The sequence below is a fragment of the Drosophila gunungcola genome, unplaced genomic scaffold, assembly GCF_025200985.1.
Source record: "Drosophila gunungcola strain Sukarami unplaced genomic scaffold, Dgunungcola_SK_2 000025F, whole genome shotgun sequence".
Lineage (NCBI taxonomy): Eukaryota > Metazoa > Arthropoda > Insecta > Diptera > Drosophilidae > Drosophila > Drosophila gunungcola.
In genome coordinates, this window is record NW_026453204.1 from 708 (window position 1) to 15,749 (window position 15,042).

Here is a 15,042-nt window from a genome sequence, read left to right on the forward strand (position 1 = left end):
AAGGAAAACACACATAAGCCAGTTAAAACCTCAAAGCAAAGAGTGGCAGTCTCAACAAATCCGGCGTATCGGAGGAGCACTGTACCCTAACCGAAGAAAGGGGGAGGACGATACACAGTATCGAAATTAACGGTCAAGCACACACACAGGCACACGCATCAGGAGCGCGAGAGCGGGACAGGGAGGGTTTAAAAAGCCGTAGGCACCGTTACCGGCTAACACACACATGCCGGGTTGCGTAGGAGGCGTGACACGGAGGGCACTGTTACTCTTAAACGTATAACGGACACAGAGCGGAGAGCGAGTCCCGTTACCGGTACACGTCTCCGCGAATAACGGAACCGAGGATACGTGGAAGAACCGAGGTTTCGTCAGCGACGGCGCTGCATGGTGCAGGTCTTTTCCAAACAAGATCGTCATCATGAGCGACGTAAGAGTAACACCCAACAGCGAGTGGAGCACGAGGTGAGGGAGGAGCGCGCCAGGGAACAGCCAGTGCGAAGTGGAGACGGGACTCCGATTCCGTTCTCCAGCTTCTGGCGTCCCCCCTGGTGTCGCGATCCCCGTCACCGGTCAGCGAGGCTGACGAGGAGTCCACGGGGAGATCTCGGACGTGGAGCTGCCGTCCGAGGAGGAGGACCCAGGTGCAGACGCGACGGAGATCGCAGAGGTCGTCGCCATCTCTTCCGACGAGAGTGGGCCAGAGGACGCGAGTGAGGAGGAGGAGGAGGGACGGAGACCGTCAGTCCGAGGTGTCCTCGGACGAGGACGACGTGGCGCGGATGATCTTCCGCCGGTTGAGCAGGGCGACGGCAGGGCTCGAGAGGATCTGCCTAGGGCAGATACCACCGTCGGGCAAGCCCAAGGAGTGGGCTCGGATCCTGGAGGCGCGTGCGGTCACTGTCCGCCAATGGGAGGCCCGGCGGGCGGCAAGGAGTACAGCAGTCGCCGCGTGGGCAGCAGAGGCTGAGGGACGCCGAGGCCGAGGTAGGCCGCACTGTGGGAGCCCGCCGCAGGAGCAGCCACAGCCGCCGCAGGGGCAGCCGCAGCCGCCGCAGGAGCAGCAACAGCCGCCGCATGGGCAGCCGCAGCCGCCGCAGGAGCAGCCACAGCCGCCGCAGGGGGCAGCCGCAGGAGCAGCCACAGCCGCCGCAGGGGCAGCCGCAGCCGCCGCAGGAGCAGCCGCAGCCGCCGCAGGAGCAGCCACAGCCGCCGCAGGAGCAGCCACAGCCGCCGCAGGGACAGCCGCAGCCACCGCAGGAGCAGCCGCCGCTTTCGGCACCGCAGTCGCCACCAGCACCGCAGTCGCCATCGGCAGCGCAGCCGCCGTCGGCAACGCAGCCGCCGCTACCGCCACCACGTGCGCCGACGCCACCACCACCGCCACCACCACGCTCACCATCACCACCACCATCGTCTCCGCCGAGGCAGCAGGAGTGGCACCTGCCACAGGCGCAGGTCGCGCAAGCGCTGCGGACCATCGTGGTGGAGGGGCGGCGGGTGTCATCAGCAGACGGTCACGTGATGGGTGGCCCGCGCCCGAGGAGGCAGCAGAGGAGGCCAGGATGCGAGAGCCATCGAGTGGCGGCGCCCCACCGCCGTTGAACCCGCGCGATCCGAGAGCCAAGTCGGCGAAAACGCGTCGCGGAGACGGCCGATCGCGAGGGACCGGAGGTGACGCCCGAGGAGGAGCGCGAGGCCCAGGAGGGGCTGGAGAAGGGGCCATGGGAGTGGCCATCACCGCCGGAGACGTCGCGGGACGCGGGGCCACCCCCGAAGCTGGCGCGGCAGACTTCGTGCCCGGAGTCGCGAGCCCCACCGGCGAGGCCGACGCTGCGAAGACAGCAGTCGGAAGGCGCGGAACCGTGGGCGGAGGTTCCGAAGGCGGAGTGGCCGGCGCGGGTGGCCGAAGAAGCGCAACGACAGCGAGGGAGGCAGAGGAAGGCCAGGTGGGCCAAGCTCGTGCTGGAGGAGGGTCAGCGCTACCGAGTCAAGGTAGCAGGGGGCCGGGTGCGGGTGTTTAAGGCCCAATAAAGCAGATCCAAGCATTAAAGCCCAGCAGTTATTATTTGGGCAGGCACAACACAGGAAAAAAAAGAGTGGTCCGCCGCAGCAGCCGATCGCGGAACGGGGGCGGTGAAGGGGGGAATCGCGGGCCAAGCACGCGGGCCGGCAGAAACACGAGGCTGCCGCAGGCGTTGGGCGAGGAGGGTCACTTGCCGCCGCAAGGGTCTCCCGGGGCACGCCGTCCAGGGTCAGCACCCCGAGACATGTCAGGGGCATCATGGTCATGGTGTCGCTGTAAAGAAAAAAGTCATTAATTAAAGGAAAACCATAATCAGCAAGTTCACTTACCAGTTTTTTCAAAACAACGAGGCCGTGAGGAAATTAGGTGGAGCTGCCGTCCGAGGAGGAGGACCCAGGCGCAGACGCGACGGAGATCGCAGAAGTCGTCGCCATCTCTTCCGACGAGAGTGGGCCAGAGGACGCGAGTGAGGAGGAGGAGGAGGGGGCGGAGACCGTCAGTCCCGAGGTGTCCTCGGACGAGGACGACGTGGCGCGGATGATCTTCCGGATGATCTTCCGCCGGTTGAGCAGGGCGACGGCAGGACTCGGGAGGATCTGCCTAGGGCAGATACCACCGTCGGGCAAGCCCAAGGAGTGGGCTCGGATCCTGGAGGCGCGGGCGGTCCTTGTCCGCCAATGGGAGGCCCGGCGGGCGGCGAGGAGTACAGCAGTCGCCGCGTGGCAGCAGAGGCTGAGGGACGCCGAGGCCGAGGAGGCCGCGCTGTGGGAGCAGCCACAGCCGCCGCAGGGGCAGCCGCAGCCGCCGCAGGAGCAGCCACAGCCGCCGCAGGAGCAGCCACAGCCGCCGCAGGGGCAGCCGCAGGAGCAGCCACAGCCGCCGCAGGGGCAGCCGCAGCCGCCGCAGGAGCAGCCACAGCCGCCGCAGGGGCAGCCGCAGCCGCCGCAGGAGCAGCCACAGCCGCCGCAGGGCAGCCGCAGCCACCGCAGGAGCAGCCGCCGCTGTCGGCACCGCAGTCGCCACCAGCACCGCAGTCGCCATCGGGAGCGCAGCCGCCGTCGGCAACGCAGCCGCCGCTACCGCCACCACGTGCGCCGACGCCACCACCACGCTCACCATCACCACCACCATCGTCGCCGCCGAGGCAGCAGGAGTGGCACCTGCCACAGGCGCAGGTCGCGCAAGCGCTGCGGACCATCGTGGTGGAGGGGCGGCGGTGTCATCAGCAGACGGTCACGTGGATGTGGCCCGCGCCCGAGGAGGCAGCAGAGGAGGCCAGGATGCGAGAGGCCATCGAAGCCATCGAGTGGCGGCGCCCACCGGCGTGGAACCCGCGCGATCCGAGAGCCAAGTCGGCGAAACGCGTCGCGGAGACGGCCGATCGCGAGGGACCGGAGGTGACGCCCGAGGAGGAGCGCGAGGCCCAGGAGGGCTGGAGAAGGGGCCATGGGAGTGGCCATCACCGCGGAGACGTCGCGGGACGCGGGGCCACCCCTGAAGCTGGCGCGGCAGACTTCGTGCCCGGAGTCGCGAGCCCCACCGGCGAGGCCGACGCTGCGAAGACAGCAGTCGGAAGGCGCGGAACCGTGGGCGGAGGTTCCGGAGGCGGAGTGGCCGGCGCGGGTGGCCGAAGAAGCGCAACGACAGCGAGGGAGGCAGAGGAAGGCCAGGTGGGCCAAGCTCGTGCTGGAGGAGGGACAGCGCTACCGAGTCAAGGTAGCAGGGGGCCGGGTGCGGGTGTTTAAGGCCCAATAAAGCAGATCCAAGCATTAAAGCCCAGCAGTTATTATTTGGGCAGGCACAAAACAGGAAAAAAAAGAGTGGTCAACGAGGCCGTGAGGAAATTAGGGACGGGGGCGCCAGGCGATAGGCGGTCGATCGATAGTTGCGATCGATGGGTACAAAAAAATACTGGATTTCTCAAGAAACGGTCACACGGAGGCAACTTAAGACAACGGAAACGATAACGGCAACAACGATGGCAATGCTGGACCTTGGACCCGGGCAAAGCGGAGACACCGTGGACTAACGGTACCACGCTGGACATATGACCCTCTCACGGCAAGGGCAACAGGGTCGAACGGTAAAATGGCGGACTTCGGACCCGCACAAAGAGGACGCACCGTGAACTAACGGTGCGGCAGTGGACCTTGGACCCGATCACGCGAGCTGGAAAAGGGAAATAACGGGACCATCACAGGCTATAAAAGGCGGCGCAAGCGCAGCAGAGAAGGAGTAATAGTGCGAGAATCAAAGCGAGTGCGTGTACGCGAGACCAGTAGCAAGTTAATCAAGTGCCGAGGACCAGGATCAAGATCGCAAAGTCGAGACGCCGAACGACTGAGAGTCTACAAGGCTGAGGCTTTAACGCTGAGATCCAACGGGTGCTAGGTCGTGGTTAAATCGAGCTCAGGGAGTCCTTGCGTGGAGTCTGCGATTAAGGTGGCTAGGCGAAGAGGTCGAACCTAGTTCAACCTGCTAGGCGATACACCTTGCCGACACAATCCGGACCAACTTAGGGTGCCTGCGACAAAGGTGGCTAGGCGAAAAGGCTGAACCTTGTTCTACCTGCTAGGCGAAACACCTTGCCGGTCCCGCCAGTGAGGTTCGCATAACATCCAGAGTCTCGAAGGAGCCGTCACGAGTCAGATACCAGCAAGCAGTCGACGACGAGGAGCGACGCCGCGAAGGACAGCGACGAGGAGCGACGCCGCAGAGGACGACAACGAGGAGCAGCAGCAGATGAAGAGCCGCGAGGCTTGTAGAAGGAGACGAATAAAGACAGTTACGAGCCCAACAGAACTCTGGCGTTATTCTTTGGTCAAAGGCAATCACCCAATATAAATTTGGTGGAACGAACCCATAACCTCTCTGAGCTAGCCACCCGTTAACGTAGCGAGCGAGAATACATAGAAATCAGAGTCTCGAAGGAGCCGTCACGAGTCAGATACCAGGAAGCAGTCGACGACGAGGAGCGACGCCGCGAAGGACAGCGACGAGGAGCGACGCCGCAGAGGACGACAACGAGGAGCAGCAGCAGATGAAGAGCCGCGAGGCTTGTAGAAGGAGACGAATAAAGACAGTTACGAGCCCAACAGAACTCTGGCGTTATTCTTTGGTCAAAGGCAATCACCCAATATAAATTTGGTGGAACGAACCCATAACCTCTCTGAGCTAGCCACCCGTTAACGTAGCGAGCGAGAATACATAGAAATCAGGCCGTTACACAACAAATAAAAAAAACAAATGTGCTACCAAACGCGAACCTTGATGGCGCCTACGCATCGGCGTGCTGTTCTACAGTAATATAATTTTGGCAGAAAATACCGTAAAAGGCAGCGCGTTGGTGATAGCCTTGAGTGTATCGGTGGAAGGTAGTGCGTAGCAGTGGTTTGCACAAATATGTTATCCTGACATAAATTGGGACGAATTTAAAGAACTTTTTATACAGCGTTTTGGAAGAGTATAAACGCCAGCGGCTATGTTTGTCAGTGTTAGCTAATTGTCCGACCGATGGCGAAAGTCTCTCCAATTATGCTAGTCGAATGATTGCGTCACTTATCACGGCGTGACATGAATGTGGAGGAAATTGCAGTTTCTGTGCGAAGATGGCTCACATTGATTAAAGATTGCAGCGCCTAACCTTTACTTCAAATATGCGCACCGGAATTGAATTGCAAACCGAGCTTAAAGCATTCACGTACAACAAAGGAAGAAAACTTTGCAAGAGGAAATTTCTTCACCTGAAAGTCTCCGAAACTTTCAACAATCAAGTGCCATTTTTGTGGAAAATTAGGACACGAAATGATGGAATGTCGAGCTAAACAGCAGCAAAATCATCCTTTGTCTCATGCTATGAACAGTAGCGACAGGAGCGCACTTGGTCTTCATAAAAAAGCGAATGTAAACTGCTTTAAGTATGGTGAACTTGATCATATTTCAACACATTGTAGTTAGTTCAAAATGGATAAAGACAAGGATACACACCAGATAAAATAAGTGGAGCTATGCGACGTGGTTGAGCCCAAAGGAGAGATGGTTTATCAAGGTGAGACGTTTATAACAACGTTCGATTCTGGATGGGAATGCTCATTAATAAACAAAAGATAAGTTTCAAATTAGTTGCTAAAAGAATTAACAATGTAGTGATGTTGAAGGGTATTGGTAGTGGCGGCATATGTAGCACATTACAAGTATTTAGCAACTTAAAAATTAACCCACTGTATTGAAGTTGTTTCATGTTTAGGACTATGAGTATTGAAGAATGATATTATTATTGGTCGAGAAGTACTGTTCCCTGGATTTAATGTTATAATATCACCAGGAAAATTCAAAATTATTAGATCAAAAGCTGTAAGCTATTGTTCAAATGATGAGAAATTTCGTGAATTAAATACCGATCTTGTTGGAGAATTAGAATATATTTTAAAATACTCAAAATCTTTTATTAATGGAATTCCTTCGACTAGAGTTCAGGTGAAATGAATATTAGATTAGTAGACCCAAGAAAAAATTGTTGAAAGAAGACCATATAGGCTTAGCCCAAATGAAAGAGAATTGGTACGAGACAAGATTAATGAATTATTGCAACGTAAAATCATACAGCCAAATTGGTCACCTTACGCCAGTCCCATAATGTTGGTTAAAAAAAAAGACGGCACTCATCGTTTTTGTGTTGATTACCGTGAATTAAATTCTAATACAGTCGCTGATAGATATCCCATGCCACTTATATCTGATCAGATAGCCAGACTTTATGGAGCAAAATATTTTACATGTTTTGACATGGCAAGTGGGTACTATCAAATTCCCATGCACAAAGAATCGATATAGTGTACAGCATTTGTCACACCAGACGGGAAATATGAATTTTTGGCAATGCCTTTTGGGCTCAGAAAAGCACCTTCAGTATTTCAGCGCACAGTCATGCCAGCACTTGGAGACCTTGCAAATACGTTTGTTGTCATTTATTTGGATGACGTAATGGTGGCTGATGCAACAAAAAATGACGCTTTGGAAAGGTTGCATAATTACTCTTGATGGTCTCACGAATGCTGGATTCTCATTCAATGTAAAAAAAATGTTCCTTTCTCAAGTCAACAGTTCAATATCTGGGATATGAAGTGAGTGCAGGTGAAATCCGCCCGAATTCGCTTAAAGTTACAGCGTTAACTACCTTGCCACCTCCTCAGACAGTCTCTGCTTTACGCTAATTTAGTGGATTACTTCAGGAAATTTATGCAAGGATTTTCTTGTTTTGTGAAACCGTTATATTTTTTGACATCGGATAAGAATGATTTTGCTTGGAGATCGGAACATGAAGAAATTAGACAAAAAGGTTTTTCTTTCCTTACACAAAAGCCAGTCTTAGTAATTTTTGATCCGAAGTTCTCGGGTCATTGAATATTTTAGTACGGCTGCTTCTCCGGCTGAATCACGGTATCATTCTTATGAACTAGAAACTCTTGCTAATGTTTTGTCTATAAAATATTTTCGCCATTATCTATTGGGTAGAAATTTTGTTGTTTTTACAGATTGTAACTCACTTAAAGCATCAATAACTAAAAAGGATATATGTCCCAGGGTGCAAAGATGGTGGGCGTATTTACAGTCCTTTACATTTGACATACAATGAAAAGAAGGTAAACGAATGTCTCATGTTGATTTATTTTCAAGAAATCTGCCTTCAGCAGAATTAACTTGCAAAATTCCAGAAAAACGAGTTAATTTCATCCAATACCAAAAGTAAATACACCTTGGCACACCATTCACATCGACATAACTGGGAAGTTGAGTGTCACGTCGGCTATTTCTCTGTTTCGAGTACCAAATCGCATAATAGCGGAACAGGGCAATTGTTTCGCCAGTACTAAATTTAGTGAATTTTTTTTTTACAACAAAAATTTAATTTGCATTTGATTGCGACAGGTTCAAGTAGGGCCAACGGTCAAGTTGAACGCATTATGAGCACCTTGAAGAACTTATTAACGGCCGTTGAAACTAGCAATCGAGCTTGGCAAGATGCATTATGAGAAGTTCAATTAGCCTTGAACTGTACGGTTAGTCGAGTGACAAAAGCAAGCCCCTTGGAATTGCAGGTGCAGCAACATATAACAATGAACAATTTGATAATAACAAGACTAAAATTGTTGGATGCAACGTTGGAGATTTCGTATTGTTAAAAAATGAAGAGCGGCATTAAACAAAGTTAAGTCCAAAATTTAGGGAGCCGTTTCAAATAACTGAATGGTTTGCGGTAGATATATGTGGGAGTGAGATTGAATTATTCCCCGAATCCCTCCCATAAAACCCCAGCATTCGTATGACATGACGCCCTAGGCAACGAGAGAAGCAGCTAAAACTAAGAAGACGAGTAGATGGTCAAAAGACGCATTCCAAAAGATGACGAGCCGATGGAAAAGAAGACGACGATTACTACAACGAGATGTGACGACGAGGAGACGAGCAGAGCAACTTATCGAGAGGACGAGCGATAGTTGCTGACGGGATCGAGTTGAGTAAAGACGTGCTCAAGCGATCGACGCGTGACGACGAGACGACGGTTAAATCGAACACAAAGATTCAGATTTCTTACTATGTTAATTCATATTAATAATCAAACTTTTAAATAACAACCTACTTAACAAATAAAAACCCCACATTTGGGAGCTCGCCGGGAAGTATCTGAAGAAAGCTGAAGGTGAATGTGAAAAGTGACTAAAGACGACTGTGAAAATAACATTTTTTTTTCTAAACAATGGCTTGCCTAAACGATCTGATTTCCAATACGCTGAAAAGTGCATTTGTGCACTTCACAAATTCATATTCGAAGGAGAAGGCTGCTTTCAGTATGACGAAAATGACGCAATTTATAAATCCAAATGTGTATACATACACGCGAAATTGAAAGACAAAGATTTGATATTAATATGCGTAGTTTTTGCGATTTACTACGACGTAGAAAATTTGCAGCTGCACATTTTTCGCAGTCTGCAGTTTGGCAAACTTCTCTTTTTCAACGAATGCGACGATTCAGAGAGCGAGGAAACGACGAAGAGAAGGAAAATGACGAAGACAGCCAAAATGATGATGAAATTAGAAGTGTAATTTCAACAGGAGTAGAAATATCTTCTACAGGCGAAAGGAAGAGAAAGTCGAATTCGCAACGAATCAAGGGAGTTGATATGCCGCGTTTTTAGAAGAGTCAATTGAACATTTTGATGGAAGTGATGAAATTCCAGTTGAGGTATGGATAAGCGACTTCGAAGATCAAGCATTACTTATGGGTTGGAATGCGCTACAAAAGCTTATCTTCGCCAAAATGTCACTTAAAGGTGTTGCTAAGATGTTTATATTGAGCGAAAAGGGATTAAATTCGTGGAATGCATTAAAGGAGTCTTTGCTAAATGAGTTCAGGTCGATAGTAAGCAGCAAACAAATACATATGCAGCTAGGAGACGGCAAACGACGTGCAAACGAAAATGTGCAAGAATACTTTTATCGCATGAAAGATATTGCATCCCGAGGAAATGTTGAGGAAGATGCTCTTATTGCTCTTAACAAATCAATTCTGTACGGTGCTAAAAACATGAACGAATTCAAGTACAAATTTCTGGTGGCTGCAGCAATAAAGAAAAAGGAAGAAAGTGTTTCAAGTACAACAAATTTGGGCCCATTTCCAAGAATTGTCCACAAAGTGAAAAGGCAACAAGCCCAACGCGCGAGATTTAAGTGAGCACAGTGACATGACGAGCAAAGCAGTTTTGAAGCAGCGAATGAAAGAAACACGTGTACTTGTAGGTTAAAAAATAAATGCTCTTTTAATTATCTAAGTATATTTTGACGGTTGATACATAACTCGCGTGATCTGCGGCTTGAAGCTGACTGACTTATGAAAAGGGGTAGAGTCGCGCTTATCTACACTTCTTTAGGTTATAAATGAGGGAAGAGAGATAAGCCGTTACTTTTAAGCTTTTACATATGATTCTCATCTCTTTATGATATTGGGCATATAGAACTGATCATATCGTTTACATTTGTTGCTTTGATTTACATTACATAGTTTCAACACGCCCTCTCAAAGTTACAAGTTAATTTTAAATTTCAGTGACGCCTAAAGATCTTAAGCAGGTTTTGTGCTTATTGTGGCTAAGACCCTTAGTCAATACATCTGCTGGCATCAGTTCGGTCGGCAAGTACTCGATTTGGATGTCACCACTTCGCTGCTTCTCTTGGATGTAGTGGTGGCGCACGTCGATGTGTTTGGTGCGCGGGTTGTAACCAAATCCTTTAGCTAATTTTTGGGCGCTTTGGTTGTCGTTGAATATACGGATCGAGTCGCAACCTCTCCCAATGCTGGTTAAGAGACTCCTTAAGTATATGGCCTCTATGACTGCTTCGGACATAGCCAGATACTCCGATTCCGAGCTCGAAAGTGCCACAGTTCGCTGTTTTCGGGCTTCCCAACATATAGCTGCGCCAGACAACACGAACGCTTGTCCAGAGTAGGAGCGTCTGTCGCTAAGGTTGGCTCCCCAGTCGGCGTCGGCCACACCGTATAGATTTTCCTTGCTCGGAAGGTATAATAGGCCTAGTCCTTTTGTCCCAGAAAGATACCGTAAGACGCGTTTCGCTGCTTTCCAGTGTTCCCCATTGTAATTCGCGTTGAACTGGCTCAGAAAATTGACAGCAAACGTAATGTCTGGGCGGGTGGAAACTGAAAGAAACATTAAAGCACCGATTAAGTTTTGATAAGGATATTTCTTCATTTCCGCTTCATCAGCTACGTCGGGGCGTTTGAGGTTGCTCTTCGCTTCAATGGGGGTCAACGCTACTTTGCATTCCGACATCTCGAATCTGCTTAAGATTTTGTTTATATACTGCTCCTGCGAGATAAATATCCAGTTCTCCTTCACGTTTTGCAGGAACTCCATACCTTGGCAGGTATTAACAGAGCCTATATCCTTCATTTCGAACGCTTCCGTAAGATTTGATTTGGTTTCGTCTATCCATGCGGCATGGTTTGAGGCAAGAAGAAGGTCGTCGACGTAAATGGTTACCAGTAATATCTTCTCTCCTCGCCGTTTCACGAATAAGCATGGATCTTCCTTGGTCGCTATCAGTCCGCTGTCTACCAACTTCGCAGTTAGCTTTTGATACCATCTTAGCCCGGATTGTCGTAGTCCATATAACGCCTTTCGAAGCGCACATACAGGCTTCTGATATCTGCTCATGCTGTGTATCCAGTTTTTCGCTGTTTCGGTGGAATTTCGATCTAGAGATCTTCCGTGTGATCCAATAGGCGCACCAGTTGCCATTCTGGTGACAAAATCGCGAAATCCCTCCGGAATTTCCATAAAGATTTTCTCCTCGAGCTCTCCATTTAAGTAAGCTGTCACAACATCCATTTGGTGAACTTCCATACACGCTTCCACGGATAATGCCATGAGGAGTCGGATCGTACTGAATCGAACTACGGGTGAGTATGTTTCATGGAAATCCTCACCCGGTCTCTGTGCGTAACCTTTAGCCACCAAACGCACCTTTTTCTTGATCTCATCGCCTCCAGTGTCCTTTGTGCGAAAAACCATTCTGTTGCCAATCGTCTTTCGGTCATCTGGTTTCTCCACGATGTCCCATGTCTTATTTTTTAGATGCGCCATAAATTCGTCTTCGATCGCCTTTATCCATTTATCGGCATCGTCAGAGCTTTTTGCTTCGGCGATATTTACAGGATCGTCAAATAGTGCGTTGGCTATTTCACACTCTTCGTAAGGCTCATCGCTTTGTAGTTCCTCGCTCTCCGCGTCGTCTTCATTGCTGTGTTCTACATTCGGTTGTTGATAAAATTTCCGTGGCCTGCCACGGAATCCGCTTCGAAGTGTTTTCGGACGCCCTCTGCCACGGCGTTGCGCCGAAATAGTGGGTTCTTGTGGAGAGTCCACCGACGGATCCGCTTCAAGATCAACTTGTTTAGTTTTCGTGCCCGTCATCTCAATGCTAATCTCTTCTGAGTTGGGCTCCGTATAAAATTCCTCAAAATGGGTACTGAAACCTGGAAGACTCAGAAATTTTACGTCATTAGAAATAATTACTTTTCGCCTTTCCGGGACATAAAGTCGATATGCCTTTGAAGTAGCTGCATATCCTACCAATATGCATTCAACCGATCTGGGATCAAATTTTCCCTTGTTGATGCCTTTTTCGAGCGCAAATGCATTGGTGCCGAATGCTCTCAGGTGTCGCAATTTTCTTCGTCCAGTACGTATAGGGAATACCTCCTGACAAGCCTGCTGCTGGACATCGGTTGCGTATGTAGCACGCTGTGTTCACGGCTTCAGCCCAAAAAATAGCAGATGCTCCTGCTTGCCTCATCATGCATCTGGCCATCTCAACTAGCGTCCTGTTTTGCCTTTCTGCTAGCCCGTTTTGTTGGGGGGTATATGGTGCACTTAGTCTTCGTTTAATCCCGTTCCATGCTAGGTAGGCGTCAAATTCCCGGTTACAGTATTCCGTTCCGTTGTCAGATTGTAGCGTCTTTATTTTCTTTCCAGTGAAATTTTCAGCGGCGGCCTTATAATCGACGAAAGCTTTCAATACGTCAGATTTCTGTTTAATAAATGTAACTTCGCAATATCTAGAGTAATCGTCAATAAATGTTACGTAATACTTGCATCCGCCCATAGATTCTTTTCGCATGGGCCCGCACACATCGCTGTGTACGATTTCCAGTAGTTCAGTTGTTCTGCTTCCAGGGGAACTTTTGTACGAATTCGCCACTTGTTTTTCGCTCACACAGATTTCGCAATCCGACATTTTTTCGTTTTCTTTTATATTCATTCCGTGCACTTTGCCTTCATTTGCCATGTTCTTTAGATCTCGTTCGTTCAAGTGTCCCATTCGATAATGCCATCCGTTGATATTGCTCAAGTGGATTTTCTCGATGTTATTTGATTGATGTTCTAAGCTGTCCAAATAATACAGATTTCCGCGTCTTTGTGCGCGTAACCAAATTTCGTTGTTACCCTTCATGATTAGAGCCTCGTCTTTCCTGAAGTGTACCTCGTATCCCTTATCCGTAATCTTTGATATTGACAGCAAGCTCTGCCTGAGGTCGGGAACGTAATGCACGTCTGTGAGAGTAGTGTTTTTTTTTTCTCTCCTTTGTCGTCGACTGCGATTTTTATTTCACCAACACCACTATAGTTGTTGTCTCGTCGTTGGCCAAATGTAAGGTTTTCTTTATTTCTTTTATATTTGCAAATAGTTTCGTGTTTGAGCTCATGTGCGAGGTACAGCCGCTGTCTAAGCACCAAGCGCCAGCTTTATTCGCGCAGAAATTTGCCTGGCATGCGAATGTTGATTCCTCTGCTCTCTTTGCTTTCTCTCTATGATCGGACTCTTCGCCCTTTCCATTCGTTTTATTCCAGCAGTTTTTGGATATGTGCCCGACTCTGTTACAGTTAAAGCATTTTCTAGTCTCTTTGTTTCTAGTTTGCTTTCCATTCCTGTCCTTTCGACGTTTCGCGAACATTGCATTTTGTTCATCTGGCACGTGCCTATTTTTTCTGGCTTCGGCCTCCTCTAATATTTTTACTCTTAAGAATTCTGGGCGTGGTAAGTCATCCCTTGCTTCCATCGCGCATCTAAACGTTTCGAAGGTGTCTGGCAGACTGTAGAGTAAAATAATGGCCAATAAGTCGTCTCCGATTGCTACGCCGATTTCCCTTAATTTCTTTACGGCTTCAAATGTTTCGTTTATGTGCTCTCGTATATTGCCGCCTTCACACAGGCGCGATAATATTAGCTTCTTTAGAAGAGCTGCTTTTCGCACTGGTCCTCTCGTCATAAAAATTTCCTGCAGTTTCATCCAACAGCGTTTAGCTGTATTGCATCCTTCGATCAAAGCCAATTCTGAGGGGCTGACCGATAGTAAAATATCTGCACGCGCTTTTTCGTCGTACGTTTTCCATACGGCGGAGTCAGCAGCCGATGTGCTTCCACTTCCACTGGGGCACTCCTTCGTACCGTCCACATATTGCCACAGGTCGTTTTTCACGAGCACTGCCCGCATTTGAACTTTCCACGTGTCATAGTTATCCGCACAAAGCGGCTCAATTTTTATAAACGCGCCGGACATTTTTCGCGACCAAATCTAACTATGACGGCCTACAGGTGAAGTGTTCTTTTATTGCGCGGGTATATGGACTGGGCCCATAACCTGAAGCAGCGAATAAAAGAAACACGTGTACTTGTAGGTTAAAGAATAAATGCTCCTTTAATTATCTAAGTATATTTTGACGGTTGATACATAACTCGCGTGATCTGCGGCTTGAAGCTGACTGACTTATGAAAAGGGGTAGAGTCGCGCTTATCTACACTTCTTTAGGTTATAAATGAGGGAAGAGAGATAAGCCGTTACTTTAAAGCTTTTACATATGATTCTCATCTCTTTATGATATTGGGCATATAGAACTGATCATATCGTTTACATTTGTTGCTTTGATTTACATTACATAGTTTCAACAAGTTTCAATTCAAAATCAGAATTGCGTGGCGCTGTTTGATACGGGCAGCAAGTTCAACATTTTGCGCCAAGACTTATACAAGCAGTTAGCTTTGCCAAAGTTGAAAGAGTGCAGTGTATAACTAATTAAATTTGGAAAAGATCGCAACGCCAATAAGATCAAGCCGAGTGGACAGTGTAAGCAAGCAGTATGAACTTCTTCATAGTTCCGTGTGATTGTATGGACACTCATTTGATAATAGGCGAAGAACTGTGCTTGCAAGCAGAAGTTTCGTTTAGTCCAAGTGGTTTGCGTGTGCGAAAGTTGAACAATCTTGACGAAGATGAATTGGAATCCAATTTAATGCAAATCGAAGCAGTGCTTGACAACGAAGAACTCGATATTAATCAATGAGCCAGTGAGTATGCAGAAAAAGAGGTGCGTGAACTAATAACGAAGTACATTCCTAATCCATCGAAGTCAACAAACATTGAAATAAAAATCATTTTA

At 49.0% G+C, this 15,042-nt stretch overlaps 1 protein-coding gene across 1 annotated transcript; it reads left to right on the forward strand.

The window, feature by feature from the left end:
- The first annotated feature begins 387 nt into the window (after nucleotides 1–387).
- LOC128263894 (protein PRRC2A-like) lies at nucleotides 388–3,771 on the forward strand. Its single transcript, XM_052999172.1, has 5 exons — nucleotides 388–465; nucleotides 534–987; nucleotides 1,288–1,949; nucleotides 2,393–2,729; nucleotides 3,053–3,771. Exons 1-5 carry the CDS (start codon nucleotides 388–390, stop codon nucleotides 3,769–3,771), a joined length of 2,250 nt encoding a protein of 749 aa, XP_052855132.1.
- Nucleotides 3,772–15,042: the final 11,271 nt, after the last annotated feature.